Below are 23,455 nucleotides of genomic sequence, written 5' to 3'. Positions count from 1 at the left end.
AAGATGGTACCTACGTAGTTAAATGTTAAGCCAAGGAAATGGTCCCTAATGGGGTCCCTAACCTGATAAGGTCCTAAGTTGGCAATTAAACATTAAGCCAAGGAAACAGTCTTTATAGGCATCTCTGACTTGGCTGTTAAACGTCAACAGGGAGAGATAAGAGACAAGAAGGGTATAAAACCCTAAGAAAACAACTATCGGGGCACTCAGATTCTTTCTTTACCTGAGTAGCTCGCTCGACGCTCCCTGGTCAAGTGTACTTTTGCTACTAACCCTCTGCTTGCTAATAAACCTCTGCTCACTAGGAACAATTTGTCTCAGTGTTTGAATTCTTTCCTAAACTGAAGACAAGAACCGAGGTTATTCTCTGGTAACAAAAAGAGCCAGTGGGATTCTCCTAAACTCACCAGTAAAACTGAAAACACCATGTGCCAATTCTGTGTCCCCTGAAGCTTTCCTAATTTTGGAGGTTCATTTGTTTGACTTCCTTCTAATTAGGATTTCCTTGGTTGTAATTTTTGAAAGTAATTATCTCTCGGAAAATTGAGCAAATTAATCCTTTTCATACTTCCATTTCACTTGCTGCAGGATTTAGTGACGTGTAATCTGAACGAAAGGGGCCCTGGTGATGCAAATGGTTAAGTGTTCAGCTGATAATCAAAAGGTTGGCAATTTTGAACCCACCCAGCGAAGTCACAGGAGAAAAGACCCAGCAATCTGCTTCCATAAAGATTACAGCCAAGAAAACCCCCTGGGGCAGTTCTACTCTGTCACATGTGGTTGCTACGAGTGGAAATTGACTCAACACCTAACAACAATAACAAATTTGAATGGGAAGAGTCAGTGGCTCAGATCAAAGTGGCCTTTCTTTGAGCAAATTAAATCAAATTTATCCCTAGCTTGTAAACACAGCATTTTAGCATAAATATACCACAAACTCTTTAAAGTGACATTGTTTTTAATGGGCAAATTGTGGCCAAATATGATTCAGGATAATGAACTCCCTGGGAAGAGCGCTGCTTACTTCATTAGATGCCAAATAAACACAGCTGGGCTACATCTTCCACAGTTGCAAATCTCCCTGTCTTCTGTCTCTTCAGGAAATCGCTCAGTGCCTATGACCAGAGACTGTGTCAGACATCAGTGATGTGAGCTGAAGTATGTGCTCAGCTACAACTCCTTCATGTTGTCAAAGGCAAGAGAAATCTACAGAGGTACCACTGGCTTGCTACCTCAATTAATCATGCATGATACACAAGAATATCATTAATTATGGGTCAACCAGGTTTATGGTGACTCTTTCACCCGTGCTACTCAAACAATTTGTGTTATACTGAAGCACACAGACACTGTGACAGAATAGAAAGTTGTTACTAAAGAAGGGTACATATTTTAACCAAAAGGTTTAAACACATTTAAAATAGCAGATATACCTCTTCAGGATTTGGTCTGGCTTGTATTCTGTCTTGTAGAGACGGGGTATCAACTGTTCCTAAATCACAGGGGGACATGCAGTATGGTTACTTACCTAAATTGAAAAAGAAATCGATAATTAAAAACTTGAAACTTCATTTCCATCTAATATATGACTTAGAATGATGATTTCACCTCTCCCTTCTCCATCCTTTATTTAATAGGCTTCTAACTTCTTTAAAAACATTTCTGTGATTTTTAAAAACACTAGCTGATTCTTTGCAACACTAGGCAGGGACTAGGGGTGAAATCACTCAGCATTCCCAGAGACAAGTATTCAAACCACATTATATTTATATAATGACTTATGGATATTCAGCACTTTTACATGTTTTATATCGTGTGATTCTCACAACATCCCTGTGATGTAGATACATCACACAAGCACTTTACCAGTACAAGGATCCAGATTGCCTCCATGATCTCAAAACCAGTCTTTGCTGTCAGATTCACTGTGGGGATCCTCAGGGACAGCTCCACATCTGTCACCCATGAACCTACTTGCTGTCGAGTCGATTGCAACTCATAGTGACCCTACAGGACAGAGTAGAACTGCCTCATAAGATTTCCAAGGAGAGGATGGTGGAGTCGAACTGCTGACCTTATATAGTTAAAAAAAAAAAAAAATTTAGCAGCCGTTATTTCCAACCAGAATGTTTAAAGTGCTGCCTGCTCATAGTAAAACGTGAGAGGAGAAAGAGAAACTAAAGAAAGGACTGCTAAACAAAAAGGAGCCAGAGTTTCCTAATTTTAAAGATTCCAAGGCTCTTCAGAGAAATGGCAAATGATGCTAAAATTAAGAAACAGTTTTTTAGTAAAGATCAAATCCAGGGCACTCTCAGGAAACCATCATCTAAAGGTGAAGCTGAGAGAAACCTTGGTTCTAGACAGGTGATACGTAATTTCTTTTCAGAAAGGAAGTTAAAAACTCTTCTTAGGTGCCCTGTATTCATTTTAGGTAGTTGTAACCAGGAAACACCCACAGTTAATTAAAAAAATGAGAAGTTATTCTGAAAAAAATAAGTTACTGAATGCTTTGGTTTGGGCACATCGGATATCCTTTCTACTAAGAGTAAGTTCTGCTCTTCTTTCCTTCATATCAGATCTTGGCACAATTTTTTAGAAAATCGCTAGAGTAAATATTTTTGGCTTTCCAGGCCATTCAATCTCTGTTGCAACTACTCAATTCTACTGTTGCAGCATAAAAACAGCTGTAGACAGTACATGAACAACGGGTGTGGAGGTGTTCCAAGAACATTTTATTTATAAAAATAGGCAGTAGGCCAGATCTGGACTGCTGCAGGCCATTGTTTGCTGACCCCTGCTTTATAGCATAAAGAAAGGCTAATGCCCTCTTCTTTATGGCAACGCTAGGTGATTTACATGACTGTAGTTTACCCCAGTGTTCTGGGAGGCTTCCCTTACTTTCTGACTCTCTTCCTGCTGTGCTGTGACACTGTCTACTCTCCATCTTTCCCCTGATGATCCCTGGTCTGCTTCTAAAACACCAAGCCCTGGAGAGAGTAGTCATAATTCTGAATTGCCCAGCTCACAGGGGTGCCATTTAAACCCTCTGCAGCTGTGGCTCATTCTCAATGATTTATGATCTCTTCCCGAGTTTAGAACTGGACTGTTACCTTAGTAAGGCCAGATTCTTTCTTTTGAACTCTTCAGGAAGACAGAATACAATACAACAGGTGCCAAGCAAGCTTATGTAGCTATCTTTCACAGTGGCGATTCGGGTGTTAGAAGGTTCACAGCCCTTCAACGCATAACTCACCTGAACACACACAGTTGCATCTGATACCCTGCTGGATGAGGTCTACAGCCAGGGACTTTGTGAGGCCAATCACAGCAGCCCTGAATGTGCTGTACACACATCTTTTCACAACTCCTGGGGGTGAGGACAAGGCTCAGCAATTGGAGGATAGAACAACAAGGTCTTTAGAAAGGGAACACAAGTTCAGTTTCTACAGGGGCCACTTTCATGTTTTCTCCGCCCATGTTTTAAGCGCCATTTTCTGAAAATGATATCAATATTGGCACAACTCAATTGAAACTCATGTGTTGATGTGCTTATTGTTGTTGTTAGGTGCTGTAGAGTCAATTTTCGACTCAGTGACCCATGTGACAGAGTAAAGCTGCCCCATAGGGTCTTCTTGGCTGTAATGTTTATGGGAGCAGACTGCCAGGGCTTTCTCCCACAGAGCCCCTGGGTATGTTCAAACTGCCAACCTTTGGGTTAGTAGCCCAACACTTAACTGTTGAAGTGCTGCCACTTATTTAAAGCAGTAGTCTTAGTTTTTCATCATTAGTTGGTATAAACCTTAGGCAGATTCCAAAACAAGGGTAAGCAAAAACAAAACAGCAAACGACCAAGGCTCTTGTTTTCATGCCTCTGATATGCACACTTAATGTGGGTATCCTTGTAAAGAGGAGGAATGTTATCTTGGGGGTAGCTATCTCATTGTAAACTAGGCACAGACCCATCTGTGCCCAACTATGACATTATCTCCATTTTGTATCGTCATCCTAGCCCTTCAGCTTGACTTCTCATTTAGGGCCCAGTTCAGTTGTCTTTGTGAAGCATTCCCCAGTGCAACAGGCAGGGTTACCTCCGTCGTATTTTTGACAGCATGTTATAAAAACTTCTGTTGTAACACTCTTGCACTGTGGAAAAAAAAGAAGATGCTTATTTATCTGTCCCCTTTTGGACTGCAAATTTTTTAGGGTGGCAAGGGCACATACTGGGTGCTCAATATATCTTTTTTGATTAATTAAATAGATAAATGCTTCCTTCTCCCAGTTCGATTTTCATTTCCATATCCATTATTGAATAGATGGCAAGTAAAAAAAAAAAAAACACAATTTTTAATTTAATTTTATGAATAATATACGTATATGAACAGTTCACATCTAAGGCAAAAGGTCTGATAACTAACAAACTTAACACACTTTTTTAAAAAGAAGCTTTGATATCACGTGTGGATTTTTTGATCTCTGCTATGTCATTTCCCAGAACCAATGGTGCATAAAGGCATTTTGAGTATCAGCATTATGTCCCACCAAGGAAGACAGACCCAAATTAATGCTGGAAGCCTTAGAGGACATATTGATACTGTTTCCAGATTTCTGAGCAAGCATCTGCCCAAACAAATAAATATTACAAAAGTTTCATTCTGTAGGTTAAAAAATTTGCTGTTGTTCTATGCTTTCAAGTTGATTTTGACTCATAATGATCCTATATGATGGAGTAGAACGGCCTTGTAGTGTTTTCTAGGCTGTAATCTGTATGAAGCACATTGCCAGGTCTTTCTTCTGTGGAGCCGCTGGGTGGGTTCAAACCACCAACCTTTTGGTTAGCAGCCAAGTGTATAACCATTGCAACACCAGGTCAATGGTGGCTAAATTTGAACTTGGGTTTTATCCTGAAGGCAATGCAGTGACATTGAAGGGTTTATAGTAGAAGAGTGGCATGTTTAGATTTGGGAACTATGAAGGTCACTCTGACTATGCTAAGAAGACCTGTCCTGATGTAGTGATTTAGAGAACGAGTTATAAAAGTATCAACCAGGCCAAAGACAGCAGAAATGTCTGTGTATAACAGAGGTGGAAATGGAGTTGAAGTAGATAGAGCAGGACTTGGTAAATGGTTACATGAGATGGAGGTATGCCTAACCCATCTAGACAGTGTCTCTAAGAACACCTCCTACAAAATTTCCATCATGAGGATGTGAACTTCTTAAAAGCAGGGTCTTTGGCTGTTTTATTCACTTTTGGATCACCAGCACCTAGACAGGGTATAAGGTATGAACGTTTGATGAATCAGAGTATCTGAGATTGTAGTTTAAAATGCAGATAGTGGGTTCTATCCCAGACGAATATATAATGAAAAAGCTACTAAGGCTCAATGTTTTTAAATGAGCTTTTACTTTATTAATTATAATGTCTGTATCTGCTTAGAAAATAATATATTTTATGCAAAGGCATCTGCACACACTAATTGTATAGAAGAGCAGAATCTAAAATAACCCTAAGGCACTGGGTTAGATAAACTAAAAGGATAACACCGAGGGGACTGAGGTGGCCAACCAAGTCAAGGAAGACAGCAGGGTAGAAAATAATACTTAATTGTGTTTTTGTACATACAGGCAGTTATGAACGAGATCCGTTCCTAGTCTATCTTTAAGTTGAATTTGTAGGTAAGTTGTAACAGGTACTTATGTTTCTTATCTAGCATCAGTTAGCCAGATGCTTGCCTTAGTATATATTTTACCTTTCTATGCATATAATGGCTGGGATGCATATAAAACACTTAACACTTCCAAACTGTACAGTGTTTTCATGAGTATCACAAAGTACTGCATTCGTTATTACAAACCACTGTAACATTTAACTCAAATTTTTAATGTAATAGGCTTTATGGCAGTTTGTTCTTAAGTATGAGTTGCCTGTGAGTCAGATGTTCATGAACCCGGGGACTGCTGATAATAAAGGCAAGCATAATGAAATAGAACAAGTTGGAAATGCTGTAAGAGGTCGACGCAAAATCTAAAGCCCACTAGAAGAGAAGATCCATTAGGGCAAGGACTTGAGATTGTCTTTTTTTTTTTTTTTTTTGCTATACGCCAGGGCTTAGAAGGGTCCCTCGCTCATAGAGGTGCTCATAAAATAGATGAGGAAAATATAATGGTGTTTAAAACTAAGCCGTAAAACTATGCTTTCTCATCCCATGTAACAAATGGCATAACACATTTTTAATACATACAGAATACATCAAAACCAATTCAATATCTAAAGATTGATCTTCGGTCTTCTAAAATGCAACAATTTCTCAGACAAGGCCTTAGAATATACTCACCTAGGAGATACTAGGGGTGCCTCTGAACACTTGGCCTCTCCATTCAACCCAGGCCCATCTGCTTATTCCAGAGCCTACAGTCCTTGCTTCCGTCCATGCTGCCTTTCCAACATCAGCTCAGTACCTGATGTCATGGCGCAGTGCTCTTACTGGCTCCCCACGCAAAATCCCGCTTTGGCGAGTATGGTGAGTGCTATATGAGATTGATCCCCCAGAAACTCAGGGCTTACCCCAACCCTAAGTGGGGTCTAGATAGAGCTATCTAGAGTCCCTCTAGGTGTATCCAGTTATTCCTACTTCAACCCAGCTTTTCTGTCCCCATTGACTTGGATCTCCAGTGACCCCATGCCTGGCCCTTATCTGGACTAACACTCTAGACTTGCTTATTTGTCCAACAAAGGTTTGCTGAGCACCTCTATGAGCGAGGGACCCTTCTAAGCCCTGGCGTATAGCAAAAAAAAAAAAAAAAAGACAATCTCAAGTCCTTGCCCTAATGGATCTTCTCTTCTAGTGGGCTTTAGATTTTGCGTCGACCTCTTACAGCATTTCCAACTTGTTCTATGCCTTTTGACTGGTCTTCCAGTCTTGGAATGGTTCTCCCTGTATCTATCCATAGACAAAAACTTACTACGAGTGTTCCTATGTTTGACCACCTGACCTTTCAGATCTGCCCAGATTCCAAATCCTGTCTTCCCTGGGAAAGTTCTAACCTGGCATATGTGCATCATGGTTAATGATTCAGAGGATCCTAGACAATCAGGGCTTAAAGGGGTTGTGTAATCTATCACCTTCATTTTTAGATGAAGAAACAGATACTAAGAGAACGTAAGTGGCATCTCCTAGGGCGCATGGCGAATTAGGGCCAGAGGCTGAGATCTGAAGTCTGGCTGGTCAAAGCCACGTCTAACAAGTGGCACTGACTGTGATTCCCCATACCAGCCATTAACAGCTCTTGGGATTTTTTACATATCAGTGTTACTGGCTCATATGGATTATTTTTCAGGTACTTTAAAATCATAGGTAAACTCACTAGTTTGTAAATTTGTGCTTGATATATACTTTTTCTTTCTTTCTTTATTGTGCTTTAGGTGAAAGTTTATAGCTCAATTTCTCATACAAAAATTTATACACATATTGTTGTGTGGCCCTAGCTGCAATCCCTATAATGTGACAGCACACTCCCACTTTCTACCCTGAGTTTCCCTTGTCCGTTCAACTAGCTCCTATCCCTTTTTGTCTTCTCATCCCACCTCCAGACAGGAGCTGCCCAGTTAGTCTCATGTATATATTTGAACTAAGAAGCATAGTCTTCAAGAGTATTTTTTTATGTTCTATAGTCCAGTCTAATTTCTGTCTGAAGAGTTGGCTTTGGGAATGGTTTTAGCTATGGGTTAACAGAGTCCAAGGACCATGTCTTAGGGGATTCCTCTAGTCTAAGTCAGACCTTTAAGTCTGGTCTTTTTACGCGAATTTGAGTTCTGTACCACACTTTTCTCCTGCTCCATCAAGGGCTCTCTGTTGTGTTCCCTATCAGGGTGGTCATTCGTGGTAGCCAAGCAGCTTCTAGCTCCTCTGGTCTCAGGCTGATGGTGTCTCTGGTTTATGTGGACCTTTTTGTCTCTTCATCTATTATTTTCCTTGTGCCTTTGGTGTTTTTCATTCTCCTTTCCTCCAGGTGGATTGAGACCAATTGATGCAACTTAGATGGCCACTCACCCAGACTCCAATCTCCAAAGTCAGATGCAGAACACTTTCTTAATAAACTTGTTATACCAATTTACCTAGATGTCCCCTGAAACCATGGTCTCCAAATCCCCGCCCCTGCTATTGTGTCCCTCATAGTGGTTGGTTGTGTTCAAGAAACTTCTTAGCTTTTGGTTTACTCCAGATGTGCTGACTTCCCCTGTATTATGTGTTGTCCTTCCTTTCACCTAAGATAATTCTTGTCTACTATCCAGCTAGTGAATTCCCCTCTCCCTCCCTCCCCTCCCTCCCTCCCCACCCTCGTAACCATCAAAGAGTGTTTTCTTCTGTGTTTAAACCTTTTCTTGAGTTCTTATAATAGTGGTTTCATACAATATTTGTCCTTTTGTAACTGATCAATTTCACTCAGCGTGGTGCCTTCCAGATTCATACATATTGTGAAATGTTTTGCGCATTCACCATTGTTCTTTATCATTGCATAGTATTCCATTGTGTGTATGCACCATAACTTCTTTATCCATTCATCCGTTGATGGGCACCTAGGTTGTTTCCATCTTTTTGCTATTGTAAACAGTGCTGCAGTAAACATGGGTGTGCATGTATCTATTCATATAAAAAAAGACAGCTATTATATCTCTAGGATATATTCCAAGGAGTGGGATTGTTGGATCATGTGGTACTTCTATTTCTACCATTTTAAAGAAATGCCAAATCGTTTTCCAAAGTGGTTGTACCATTTTACATTCCCGTCAGCAGGGTATAAGTGTCCGTGTCTCTCCAAGTGTCCGTGTCTCTCCACAACCTCTCCAACATTTATTATTTTGTGTTTTTTGATTAATGCTTGTTGGGGTGAGATGGTATGTCATTGTAGTTTTTATTTGCATGTCTCTATTGGCTAATGATTGTGAGCATTTCCTAATGTATCTGTTAGCCACCTGAATGTCTTCTTTGGTGAAATGCCTGTTCACATCCTTTGACCATTATTTAATTATTTATTTTATTGAACTTTAGATGAAGGTTTACAGAACTAGTTTCTCATCAAACAGTACACACATTGTTGTATGACATTAGTTAACAACCCCATGACATGGCAACACTCTCACTTCTCAACCCTGGGTTCCCCTCTATTACCAGCTTTCCTGTTCTCTCCTACTTTCCAGTCCCCGCCCCAGGGCTAGTGTGTCCCTTTAGTCTTGTTTTGTTCTGTGGGCCTGTTGAATCTTTGGCTGAAGGGTGAACCTCAGGAGTGATCTCATTACTGAGCTGAAAGTGTGTCTGGGGTTCATACTTTCAGGGTTTCTCCAGTCTCTGTAAGGCTAGCAAGTCTGGTCTTTCTTTTAGAGTTAGAATTTTGCTCTACATTTTTCTCCAGCTCTGTCCGGGGCCCTCTATTGTGATCCCTGTCAGAGCAGTCAGTGGTGGTAGCCGGGCACCATCTCTTTGTACTGGACTCAGTCTGGTGGAGGCTGTGGTAGATGTGCTCCATTAGTCCTTTGGACTAATCTTTCCCTTCTGTCTTTTGTTTCCTTCATTCTTCATTGCTTCCAAAGGGGTTAGACCAGTGGAGTGTCCCAGATGGCCACTCACAGGCTTTGCCCACTTTTTAATTAGGCTATTTTTCTTTTTGTTGTTGAGGTGTTGCAGTATCCCGTAAATTTTAGAAATTAGACCCTGATCAGTTATGTTGTAGCCAAAAATTTTTTCCCAGTCTGTAGGTTGTCTTTTTACTCTTTTGGTGAAGTCTTTTGATGAGCATAAGTATTTGATTTTTAGGAGCTCCCAGTTATCTAGTTTCTCTTCTAGTGTTTGTGCATTGTTATGTTTTGTATTCTGTTTATGCCATGTATTAGGGCTCCTAGCATTGTCCCTATTTTTTCTTCCATGATCTTTATCATTTTAGACTTTATATTTAGGTCCTTGATCCATTTTGAGTTAGTTTTTGTACATGGTGAGAGACATGGGTGTTTTTTCATTTTTTGCAGATGGATATCCAGTTATACCAGCACCATTTGTTAAAGAGACTGTCTTTTCTCCATTTAATGGACTTTGGGCCTTTGTCAAACATTGGCTGCTCATAGGTGGATGAATTTATGTCTGGATTCTCAATTCTGTTGCATTGGTTTATGTATCTGTTGTAGTACCAGTACCAGGCTGTTTTGGCTACCATGGTGGTATCATAGGTTCTAAAATCAGGTAGTCTGAGTCCTCCCACTTTGTTTTTCTTCTTCAGTAATGCTTTACTCATCTGGGGCCTCCACCTCGATAAAAAATGTCATTGGTATTCGGATCAGGATTAGACTACTTTGGGTAGAATTGACATTTTTACAGCATTGAGTCTTCCTATCCATGAGTATGGTATGTTTTGCTGCTATGTAGTTCTCTTTTGGTTTCTTGCAGTAGTGTCTTATAGTTTTCTTTGTATAGGTCTTTCATATCTCTGGTAAGGTTTATTCCTAAGTATTTTGTCTTCTTGGGGGCTATCGTAAATGGTATTGATTTAGTGATTTCCTTTTCAAAGTTTTCTTTGTTGGTGTAGAGAAATCCAACTGATTTTTGTACGTTTATCTTCTATCCTGACTCTTTGCTGAAATCCTCTATTAGTTCCGGTAGTTTTCTTGTGGAGTCTTTGGGATTTTTTTCTCTGTATAAGATCATATGATCTTTAAATGGGGATACTTTTACTTCTTCTCTTCCAGTCTGAATGCCCGTTATTTCTTTTTCTTGCCTTATTGCTCTGGCTAGGATGTCAGCACAATGTTGAATAGGAGTGGTGATAAAGATCATCCTTGCCTGGTTTCCCTTCTCAAGGGGAATGCTTTCAGACTCTCTCCATTTAGGATGATGTTGGTTGTTGGCTTTGTATAAATGCCCGTTATTATGCTGAGGAATTTCCTTTCTATTCCTATCTTGCTGAGAGTTTTTATCATGAATGGGTGTTGGATTTCGTCAAACACCTTTTCTGCATCAATTGATAAGATCATGTAGTTCTTGTCTTTTGTTTCATGTATGTGATGGATTACATTGATTGTTATTCTAATGTTGAATCATCCATGCATACCTTGTATGAATCCCACTAGGTCATGGTGAATTATTTTTTTGATATGTTGTTAAATTCTATTGGCTAGAATTTTGTTGAGGATTTTTGCGTCTAAGTTCATGAGGGATATTGGTCTGTAATTTTCTTTTTTATGTGTGTGCTGTCTTTACCTGCTTTTGGTTTCAGGGTTATGCTGGCTTCACAGGAAGAGTTTGGAAGTATTCCATCCTTTTCTGTGCTCTGAAACACCTTTAGTAGTACCAGTGTTAACTCTTCTCTTAAAGTTTGGTAGAATTCTCCACAGAAGCTGTCTGACCCAGGGCTTTTTATTGTCAGGAGTTTTTTTTAATTACCTCTTCAATCTCTTCTTTTGTTACAGGTTTATTTATTTTTTCTACCTTGGTTTGTGTTAGTTTAGTAGATAGTGTTTCCAGAAATTTGACCATTTTCTAGGTTTCCAAATTTGTGGGAGTATAATTTTTCATAGTATCTGTTATGATTCTTTTAATTTCAGTTGGGTCTGCTGTGATATTGCCCATCTCATTTCTTAAGCAGGTTATTTGCTTCCTCTCGAGTTTTTCTTTCATCAGTTTGGCCAGTGGTTTATCAATTTTGTTGATCTTTTCAAAGAACCAGCTTTTGGTCTTGTTAACTCTTTCAGTTGTTTTTCTGTTCTCTATTTCAACTAATTCTGATCTAATTTTTATTACTTCCTTTCTTCTGGTGCCCAAGAGTTTTTTTTTTTTTTTTTTTTGCTGCTCTCTTTCTATTTGTTTGAGTTGTGGGGTTAATGTTTTGATTTTGGCCCTTTCTTTTTTTTTGGATGTGTGCATTTACTGCCATAAATTGACCTCTAAGTACTGCTTTTGCTGTGTCCCAAAGGTTCTGGTAGGATGTGTTTTCATTCTCATTTGATTCTATGAATTACTTTATTCCGTCCTTAATTTCTTCTATAACCCAGTAGTTTTTGAGCAAGCTGTTGTTCAGTTTCCATGTATTTGAATTTTTCTCCTTGCTTTTTCAGTTATTGATTTTATGGCTTTATGGTCAGAAAAGATGCTTTGTAATATTTTGATGTTTTGAATTCTGTTAAAGCTTGCTTTGTGGCCTAATATATGGTCTATTCTGGAGAATGTTCCATGTGTGTTGGAAAAGAAGTATACTTGGCTGCTGTTGGGTGAAGTGTTTTGTATATGTCTATGAGATCAAGTAGGTTGATTGTGGCATTTAGATCTTCCGTGTCTTTGTTGAACTTCTTTCTGGATGTTCTGTCCTTCACGGAGAAGTGTCCTATTATTGTAGCTGTCTATTTCTCTTTTCAATGCCATTAGAGTTTGTTTTGTGTATTTTGGAGCCCTGTCATTGGGTGTGTAAATATTTATTATGATTATATTGTACTGACCCTTTAATCATTATATAGTGTCCTTCCTTATCCTTTGTGGTGGATTTTGCTTTAAAGTCTATTTTGTCAGGGATTAATATTGCCACTCCTGCCCTTTTGTGATTGTTATTTGCTTGATATATTTCTTTCCATCCTTTGAGTTTTAGTTTGTTTGTTTCTTTGAGCCTAAGGTGTATCTCTTGTAGGCAGCATGTAGATGGATTGTGTTTTTTTATTCCAGTCTGCCTGCCACTGTCTGTCTCTTTATTGGTGCATTTAGTCTATTTAGATTCAGCATAATTATTGATAGGTATGAGTTTAGTGCTGTTATTTTGATTTTTTTTTGTGTGTTGTTGACAGTTTCTTTGTTCCACTTAATTTTCTGTGCTGAGTTGTTTTTCTTTATTTTCTTTTCATTGTTATTGATTTTATTTGCTGAGTCTTTGTCCTCTTTTTTATTTTGATATGTAGGATTGTTTGTTTCCTTTGTGGTTACCTTAATATTTACCCCTATTTTTTAAGTTTAAAACAATCTTTTATTTCTTTATATTGCCTGGACTTCCTCTCCATATGAAAGATAACTACATTTTTTAGTCTCTCTTTTTTGTTTTAGTGTTGTCATTTTTTATATATTGACATCTCTGTTTCCCTATTTTCAGTGTTTTAGCTTTGATTTATTTTTGTGACTTCCCTATCTGGTTGCTCTACCCTGTGTTCTAGTCTTTGGTTGTTATCTGATGTTATTGATTTTCTAACCAGAGGACTCCCTTTAGCATTTCTTGTAATTTTGGTTTGGTTTTTATAAATTCCCTAAACTTCTGTTTATCTGGAAATGCCCTAGTTTCATCATCATATTTGAGAGACAGTTTTGCTGGATATATTTTCTTGGCTGGTAATTTTTTTCCTTCAAGGCTTTATATATGTCATCCCATTGCCTTCTTGCCTGCATGGTTTCTGCTGAGTAGTCAGAGCTTAGTCTTATTGACTCTTCTTTGTAGGTGACTTTTTGTTTTTCTCTAGCTGCTCTTAAAATTCTGTTCTTATCTTTGGTTTTGGCAGGTTTGATTATAATATGTCTTGGTGAATTTCTTTGTAGGATTTGATGAGCTTCTCGGGTAGATATCTTTGCATCTTTCACAATATCAGAGAAGTTTTCTGCCAACAAATCTTCAGCCATACTCTCCGTATTCTCTGTTATCCTCCCCCTGCCCTGTTCTGGTACTCCAGTCACTTCAGGGTTGTTCCTCTTGATAGAGTCCCACATAATTCTTAGGGTTTCTTTCTTTTTTAAAATTCTTTTATCTGATTTTTTCCTCAAAAAAATTGGTGTCAAGTGCTTTATCTTCAATCTCACTAATTCTGACTTCCATTGCCTCAATTCTTCTCCTATTACTTTCTATTAAGTTGTCTAATTCTCATATTTTACTGTTAATCTTTTGGATTTCTGTTTTCTGTCTCTCTATGGATTCTTGTAGCCTGTTAAATTTGTCATTATGCTCTTGTATAACCTTCTTAAGTCCCTCTATTGCTTTGTCTGTGTGTTCTTGGCTTGTTCTTCATTTTGCTTGATCCCCTTCCAGATCTCTTGAATAGCTCTATATATTGTTTTGAATTCTACCTCCATTAATTCCAATACCTTCTCTTCTTCTGGGAGGTTTCTTAGTTCTTTGTTTTGGTCGCTTGCTGAAGCCATCATGGTCTGCCTCTTTATGTGTATAGTCTCTAAGCCACCAATAAGTTATACTTATTTTATGTTTACTTACTGTGTCCTAGCTTCTTGTTTTGATATGTCCAAATAGGCTGGTCATGTGAGCTACTTTGATTACTGCTGTCTTTGGAGCTCTCACATCCCGTCACCAGGTAGTTTGAGCTGGTACTAGGTATGTGAGCCCAGGAGTCTGTTTACTTTTCTTATGTGGATTCAACTCATGTGTTTTTGGTCACCAAGTGTGTGGTGCAGGCTCTCACCTACAGTCCTAGGTGGGCAGGGCTACATAGGGGTGATTGGAACAGGCACAGGTATTTGGCTGCAAGAGGCGCTTATGTGTTTAGCAAGGTATGGGGCTGACGGCTGCCTGAGTGCCTGGGTGGAAGGTGTGTCCCTGTACCCTGGAGCATGTAAGAGGGTGAGTTTTGCAGCCAGACTTTGGGCACCCAATGCTGTTGGCTGTAAGGTCTGGCAGGCACCACTTATTCTAGGACCTCTGTCTTGGGTGGTTAGGTGGAGTGGGTGGAGCCACCAGTCCTCAGACCCCTGATATGGGTAGGTGAGGACCCTGCTTAATGGGTAGGGCAGTGTCAAATATCATGAATCTGCCACTCTCCCTTAGCTGTTGCAGTTGAAAGTAGGCTTCAGGTATGTACCCTGTTGTACTATGCCAAACCCACAGCTGTTGAGTCAATTCCAACTCATAGCCACCCTGTAGGACAGAGTAGAACTGTCCCATAGGGTTTCCGAGGCTGTAAATCTTTACAGAAGCAGACTGCCACATCTTTCCCCCACAAAGTGGCTAGTGGGTTTGAACTGCTGACCTTTTGGTTAGTAATTGAGTGCTTTAACCTCTGCACCAACAGGACTCCTTTTCCCTGAGCACCTAGTATAGTGATTTATACCAAAAGGTGTGTTATGTTTGTCTGTAAAATAAAATCAAAAGCATTGATGAGTTGTTGTGTGAAGACTGGAAAATTCAAAGGGTACAGTGGTAGAATCCTCACCTTCCATGGGGGAAACCCAGGTTCAATTCCTGGCCAGTGCACCTCATACATACCCACCACCTGTCTCTGTCAGTGGAGATTTGTGTGTTGCTATGATGCTGAAAAGATTTCAGCGGAGCTTCTTTTTTTTTTTTTTTTTCCCCAGAGTAAGACCAAGTAGGAAGAAAGGCCTGGCCATCTACTTATGAAAATCAGCCAATGTTATTTGGATCCCCTGGACTAACCCACTACCAATCATGGAGATGGCACAGGAATGGGCAGCATTTCACGCTGTTGTTCATCGCATTGCCATGAGTTGAGATCCAACTTGGAGACAGCTAACACAACAACAACAAAATCAACAGGCTCAGGCGTAATGCCCTTCTAGCATACACTGCCCTTCACCTTTCCAGTACCTCTGTGTCTCAGCTAAACACAGGAGCAAGAGGAGAATATTCAGGATAGACAGCAGCAATGGAGTACACTCATCTTGGTGTGTGCCTAGACACAGACATTCAAGAAAATGCTGAACTTCCAGGGTTCAAATCTTGGCTCTAACCACCAGCTAGTTATGTCACCTTGGAAGATACCAAACCTTACAGTTTCATACTCTGTAAAGTGAAGGGGATAAAACAGCATCAATCTTATAGAATTGCACCAGTCCATATGCCTGGAAGTATCCCTCCAGATACCTGAATGGTTAGTTCCCTTACTTCATTCAGATCTCTGTGAAAATCTCATGTTACCAGCAAGGCTCTCCTGAACCTCCCTGATATCCTAGCTTATTTTCCTTCATAGTACTCATAAGTACCCCACATATCACGTATTTGATTATTTATTATGCTGTCTTACCCCTCAATAACGTAATCTCCGTTATAGAAGGGACTGAGTTTACTTCACTGATGTCTTCTGTACCTAGAACAGACCCTGGCACGTAGAAAGCATTCCATAAATATTCTTCAAATGGATGAATGTTGTTGTTGTTGTATGTCATCAGTCGATTCTGACTCATAGCGAACCCAGAGGACAGGGTAGAGCTGCCTCATAGGGTTTTCTATGCTGTAATCTTTATGGGAGCAGGTTACCAGGTCTTTTCCTCCGTGGAGCAGCTACATGGATTCGAACTGCCAACCCTTCAGTTAGCAGGTGAGCAGTTAACTATAAATGAGTTAGTTTATGTAAAATGCCATGACATAAATGTTCAATCCATGTGAGTCAACATGTCAGCTATTACCTCTCTACAGCACATGTGGGGACCCTTTCTGGGTGCTCAGTATGGAGACCTAAGGGGGTGCTTCTCCTAGGGATGAAGGTCGTCTTACTTTGGGAAGGAATGCCTTGATCATTAGGTGCATGCTGTGGACATTAAGATTCATCGTGAAGTCCCAGTCTTTCTCCTCACAGTCCAGGATGGTTCCGTGATGGACAAAACCGGACGGGATTCAACAGTGAGAAAAAAAATGATCACTTAACAAATCTCTTTTACGCCTCCTTATCATTTTTACTGTCATTTAGTGACTTAGACAGGTGTTCCTTTCTCTTACCATGACTTAACAATTCAAGCATAGTACTACTTAGAATATTAGTTTGCATGTATCCCAACAACTTAAGCTTGAAAAATGTTGTTTGGAAACAACATCTTTCTTTTAAAAGAGCGAGGCAAGAAATTTGGGGCAACCAAATTCTATACCAAGGGCAGTAGAAACATCAACGCCACTGATAACAAATCAATGAGAACGGTGCACCTGCACCGTGTGACTCCCATTTCAAAAGCAGCAGTGCCCCCTGGTGGAACAGATTTGACATTCTCGGGGGAACTCAAAATAGTGAGGAAAACAAGTATCTCAACATCTCAGCGTAGCACAGTAATGCTGCTACTGTGTATATATTCATAGTTCTAACAGCTTGAGTGAACAAATCAGAACTGAACGAGACCCTTAAAATAAACTTCGCTGTTTTTCAGGTCACATTTCCTCAAGAAAAGTTTCTAAAGAGTTGAATCTTTATTGATGTACTGTAGACCAAAGTTGTATAATTAATGAAACACTATTTCCAGCAAGATTTTACAAAAAGCAAAGTACTCAGTTTAATGAAGTGCAGATGTCTCAATTTTTGGCACAGCAATGCTAGCAGGTTCCTTACCCCTCTCAAGTTCAGAGTTTTTTATTAGGGCAATAAATCCCAGCAAAAAAGTTTCCGTATTGCACCTTTATATACAGAACAAACGGAATGACTGAACTGTACGTGAAAGATTTGAGATGGAACCGGAGCAATTACAGGCAGACACAGGTCGAGGTCGACTGCTAGCGTTTACTGTTGCTGTCAGGTGTGACAGTAGTGACTAGCAGAATTGAGGCTTACAAATAACTAATTATATACATTCTCATGTGCTACTTTGCTTACGTAGTGTTACATCTCTACTGCTCCTCTGATAAAAATATCTAGAGCCTTCTGACACATTTTTGTGCTTCTTCCTAACCATGTTAAAGAAAGAAAAAAAAATCTCAGTCTATCCATATTTTATCATGTGTTACAATGTATGGAAATTAAAGCAATAATTTGTGATGATCTATTTTATAATCTTCTCATTCCTCATATGCAGAGTCCCTGGCTGGTGCAAACGGTTAACCCACTTGACTGCTAGCTAAAAGGTTGGTGGCTTGAGTCCACTCAAAGCCTAGGAAACCACATTGGGCGGTTCCACTCTGTCCTACAGGGTTTCTGTGAGTTGGAATTGGCTAGACAGCACACAACAACAACGGTCCAACAGCAAAAAGTCTGTTTGCAGTGACCACGTTACCTGCATTAAGAAGATCAAAAGCTTTGTATTACTACTAGCTGTGTTGAGTAGATATTTAGGCTCTAAACCTGTGCCAATTTCTATGGCCATCTTATATGCTGAATCTTATGTGTAATGAAGCTCTTCCCCAGTCATCTTTTGAGTGCCTTCCAACCTGGGGGGCTCATCTTCCAGCACTATGTCAGACAATGTTCCACTGCTATTCATAAGGTTTTCACTGGCTAATGCTTTTCAGAAGTAGACTGCCGGGTCCTTCTTCCTAGTCTGTCTTATTCTGGAAGCTCAGCTGAAACCTGTCCTCCGTGGGTGACCCTGCTGGTATCTGAATACCAGTGGCATAGCTTCCAGCATCACAGCAACATGCAAGCCCCCACAGTACGACAAACTGACAGACACGTGGGGGCACGACTCAAAATGCGAAGAAAAAGCTGCAAACATCCATTAATAATCGGAACCTGGAATGTACGAAGTATGAATCTAGGAAAATTGGAAATCACCAAAAATGAAATGGAATGCATAAACATTGATATCCTAGGCATAAGTGAACTGAAATGGACTGGTATTGGCCATTTTGAATTAGACAATCATATAGTCTACTATGCTGGGAATGACAACTTGAAGAGGAATCGTGTTGCATTCATCATCAAAAGGAACGTTTCAAGATCTATCCTGAAGTACGATGCTGTCAGTGATAGGATAATATCCATATGGCTACAAGGAAGACCAGTTAAGATAACTATTATTCAAATTAACGCACCAACCACTAGGGCCAAAGATGAAGAAATAGAAGATTTTTATCAGCTGCTGCAGTCTGAAATGGATCGAACATGCAATCAAGATGCATTGGTAATTACTGGTGATTGGAACGCGAAAGTTGGAAACAGAGGGGTCAGTAGTTGGAAAATATGGCCTTGGTGATAGAAACAATGCCAGAGATTGAATGATAGAATTTTGCAAGACCAACGACTTCTTCATTGCAAATACCTTCTTTCACCAACATAAACAGCGACTATATACATGGACCTCACCAGATGGAACACACAGAAATAAAATTGACTACATTTGTGGAAAGAGATGACAGAAAAGCTCAATATCATCAGTCAGAACGAGGCCAGGGGCCAACTGTGGAACAGACCATCAATAGCTCATATGCAAGTTCAAGCTGAAACTGAAGAAAATCAGAGCAAGTCCACGGGAGCCAAAATATGACCTTGAGTATATCCCACCTGAATTTAGAGACCATCTGAAGAATAGATTTGGTGCACTGAACACTAGTGACCAAAGACCAGACGAGTTGTGGAATGTCACCAAGGACATGATACATGAAGAAAGCAAGAGGTCATTGAAAAAGACAGGAAAGAAAGAAAAGACCAAGATGGATGTCAGAGGAGACTCTGAAACTTGCTCTTGAGCATCGAGCAGCTAAAGCAAAAGGAAGAATTGATGAAGTAAAAGAACTGAACAGAAGATTTCAAAGGGCCTCTGGAGAAGACAAAGTATTATAATGACATGTGCAAAGAGCTGGAGATGGAAAACCAAAAGGGAAGAACACACTCAGCCTTTCTCAAGCTGAAAGAACTGAAAAAAAATCAAGCCTCGAGTTGCAATAGTGAAGGATTCCATGGGGAAAATATTAAACAACGCAGGAAGCATCAAAAGAAGATGGAAGGAATACACAGAGTCATTATACCAAAAAGAATTAGTTGATGTCCAGCCATTTCAAGAAGTGGCATATGATCAGGAACCGATGGTACTGAAGGAAGAAGTCCAAGCTGCTCTGAAGGCATTGGCAAAAAATAAGGCTCCAGGAATTGATGGAATATCAATTGAGATGTTTAAACAAACAGATGCAGTGCTGGAGGTGCTCACTCATCTATGCCAAGAAATATGGAAGACAGCTTCCTGGCCAACTGACTGGAAGAGATCCATATTTATGCCTATTCTCAAGAAAGGTGATTCAACTGAATGCGGAAATTATAGAACAATATCATTAATATCACACACAAGCAAAACTTTGCTGAAGATCATTCAAAAATGGCTGTAGCAGTATATTGACAGGGAACTGCCAGAAATTCAGGCTGGTTTCAGAAGAGGACGTGGAACCACAGGTATCATTGCTGATGTCAGATGGATACTGGCTGAAAGCAGAGAATACCAGGATGTTTATCTATGTTTTATTGACAATGCAAACGCATTTGACTATGTGGATCATAACAAATTATGGATAACATCGCGAAGAATAGGAATTCCAGAACACTTAATTGTGCTCATGATGAACCTTTACGTAGATTAAGAGGCAGTTGTTCGGACAGAACAAGGGGATACTGATTGGTTTAAAGTCAGGAAAGGTGTGCGTCAGGGTTGTATTCTTTTACTATACCTATTTAATCTATCTGTATGCTGAGCAAATAATCCGAGAAGCTGGACTATATGAAGAAGAACAGGGCATCTGGATTGGAGGAAAGTCTATTAACAACCTGCGTTACACAGATGACACAATCTTGCTTCCTGAAAGTGAATAGAACTTGAAGCGCTTACTAATGAAGATCAAAGACCACAGCCTTCAGTAATGGATTGCACCTCAACATAAAGAAAACAAAACCTCACAACTGGACCAATGAGCAACATCATGATAAATGGAGAAAAGATTGAAGTTGTCAAGGATTTCATTTTACTTGGATCCACAATCAACAGCCATGGAAGCAGCAGTCAAGAAATCAAAAGATGCATTGCATTGGATAAATCTGCTGCAAAGGACCTCTTCAAAGTGTTGAAGAGCAAAGATGTCACCTTGAAGACTAAGGTGTGCCTGACCCAAGCCATGGTATTTTCAATTGCATCATATGCATGTGAAAGCTGGACAATGAATAAGGAAGACCGAAGAAGAGTTGACGCCTTTGAATTGTGGTGTTGGTGAAGAATATTGACTATATACCATGGGCTGCGAAAAGGACGAACAAATCTGTCTTAGAAGAAGTACGGCCAGAATGCTCCTTAGAGGCAAGGATGGCGAGACTGCGTCTTACATACTTTAGACATGTTGTCAGGAGGGATCAGTCCCTGGAGAAGGACATCATGCTTGGCAGAGTACAGTATCAGCGGAAAAGAGGAAGACCCTCAACGAGGTGGATTGACACAGTGGCTGCAACAATGAGCTCAAGCATAACAACGATTGTAAGGATGGCTCAGGACTGGGCAGTGTTTCGTTCTGCTGTGCATAGGGTCGCTATGATTTGGATCCAACCTGACGGTACCTAACAAAAACATGTGTAATGAAAATGCTATCAGGAATCTAGTCATATTTCTAAGCAATTTATTATGGTTCACAATGAATAACTTTCTCACAATCTCAAAATGCTTTTAATAAAAGTCATAAAAACTTTTTATAAAGAAGTGCAATTAAAACTTTATGAATTACCCAGCCACATAAGAGAACATCAAGTCTTTCAACTTCATTTGCAAACTCATCAATTTGTTTTTCCTTTGTGACATCAAGAACATGAGTTTGAATACCTGAAAAATAGAACAAAAGACATGATTTATCCAGACCCAGAATGTTCAGCGCTGAAGATTGTAGCTATTTTGAAGTGTGAAGATTGTAATATCTGTCTAGTTCATCTTCATAGGATCATTGACCACTACTAGGGTAGTGCATCCATCTCAGAGTCTCTGGGTGGTGCAAAAGTTTAAGTGCTCAGCTACTAAAAAGGCTGGAGCTTCGAGTCTACCCAGAGGCACCTAGAAGAAAGACCTGGGGATCTACTTCCTGTTGAAAACCCTATGGAGTGCAGTGCTACTCTGAAACACATGGGGTCACCATGAGTTGGAATTGGCTTGATGGTAACACTTTTTTTGTATTTTTGTTTTTTTAATGCCGCCATCTTAAGAATGGAAGTGAAAAGAACAAATATTTTAAAGGCTCCCCAACTTTACCTTCAGTACCTCTCTCTCTCCTTTTTCTTCTCTCTCTCTCCCCCTCTCTTCTGAAGAGAATAATCAGGGTCTTTTTGAGTAATGACTTTACAGTGAAGAAGGGATGATTAATATTATGTGTTTCTCCATAACCCAGCAGTAATAACTGAAAGTGGACCCCTTTTAGCCCGTTTTTCCTCCCAAGGTTGAGGCACAGGTACAGACATGCTGAATTATGTCTGCTTGAGGAGTGGCAGAGAGGTAAGGGCGTGAAAGGGTTGGGGGTGGGACAGGACAAGAGATTTCTTCTATCCGTGAGCTTTACCTTTATGCCATTTTCATTACTAGAAATTATTAGAAATGACTGTTGGCCAGGAGTATCTTCATTGTGGACTAAATTGCAAAGAGAAGAAATGAGGGGACCAGAAGAAGAGATGAAACACTTAAGGTGGACATGAGGGATCTGGCATAAGGTCTGAGAGATACACCCTGTATGAGTTACTAAAGAAAACCCAACATTCTGTAATGAAAGCAGCAATTGTTATTTTTATATTAAGAAATATATGGTTTATTTTATTTCCTCTTTGGATGTCAGAAAAAAGATTAATAAACAATGAAAGGGAAACAGCTTTACTTTAACTTGTTGGAATTGTAATTCAACAAGTCTAATTCAATGAATGAATTCAATGAACTGCTTTGCGTTTGATCACATAACCTATTTTGCTGGGCCAGCTCACTTTCACATGAATTCTCTGTTCTGATTTCTTTCCAGGAACTCTCATTGAAGCCCTTAGATGTTGGCATGTGCAGGGCTGAGTTGTAAGGGTGATGCGCGAGGGTTCTGTAAACAAGCAACTAAGGGTTGTTGCTTGAAGGGTTACTTAGGGTTTCATCCTTCTCCATTGTCAGTTTAAGACTTTCTACTATTTTCCTAAGGACAAGTTCCAGGTTGTTCACAGCCACAGAAAATCCATCCATAAGCCTTTGAAAGCCCTTCTGGACACTGCGCATTCTCTCACCTGTCAGATCCCATCCACTCATTTTTTTTTCATAGAGATTTAAAATTTTTTTTCTCTTTATGTGTAAGGCAAGGGGACCTGGTGGTGCAGTGGTTAAGCGTTTGGCTGCTAATCAAAAGGTTGGCAGTTTGAATCCAGCAGCAACTCATTAGAAACCATATGGGGCAGTTCTACTCTGTCCTATAGGGTCACTGTGAGTCAGAATCAACTCAATGGCAACGGCGTTGGGTTTTTTGGACATGTAAGGCAAGGACCCCTGGTGGTGCAGTGGTTAAGTGCTTGGCTTCTAACCAAAAGGTCAGCAGTTCAAACGTGCTAGCCACTCCTTGGGAGACAGATGTGGCAGTGTGCTTCCATAAAGATTACAGCCTTGGAAACCCTATGGGGCATTTTTCCTCTGTCCTATGTGGTAACTATGAGTCTGAATTGAGTTTGATTTTGGTTTATGTGCAAGCCATCACTCTTTCAGGGCTGACATTCTCATGGGTGGAATCCTTTATTAAGTCCTGTCGATTTATGTGACTGTCTTCTTGAATCCACCCCTTTTCTTTCATGTCTACTATCTTATTTCAAA

The 23,455-nt window shown here is 39.9% G+C and overlaps 1 protein-coding gene across 1 annotated transcript in view; it reads right to left on the bottom strand.

Annotated features, from left to right (window-relative positions):
- Positions 1 to 693: 693 nt before the first annotated feature.
- The window catches only part of LOC104845941 (3-hydroxybutyrate dehydrogenase 2), a 148,769-nt gene continuing 126,007 nt past the window's right edge, over positions 694 to 23,455 (bottom strand). Inside the window, exons 3-8 of the mRNA XM_023548542.2 lie at positions 21,374 to 21,463; positions 16,473 to 16,588; positions 4,554 to 4,617; positions 3,254 to 3,364; positions 1,434 to 1,492; positions 694 to 1,115 (exon numbers count right to left, since the gene is read on the bottom strand). Of these exons, the coding sequence (XP_023404310.2) occupies positions 1,029 to 1,115; positions 1,434 to 1,492; positions 3,254 to 3,364; positions 4,554 to 4,617; positions 16,473 to 16,588; positions 21,374 to 21,463 (527 nt within the window). The 3' untranslated portion in view covers positions 694 to 1,028. The remainder of the gene's footprint in view (positions 1,116 to 1,433; positions 1,493 to 3,253; positions 3,365 to 4,553; positions 4,618 to 16,472; positions 16,589 to 21,373; positions 21,464 to 23,455) is intronic.

This window comes from Loxodonta africana, chromosome 5 (assembly GCF_030014295.1).
Source record: "Loxodonta africana isolate mLoxAfr1 chromosome 5, mLoxAfr1.hap2, whole genome shotgun sequence".
Taxonomy (NCBI): Eukaryota; Metazoa; Chordata; class Mammalia; order Proboscidea; family Elephantidae; genus Loxodonta; species Loxodonta africana.
This window is presented reverse-complemented; position numbering and strand designations above follow the sequence as displayed.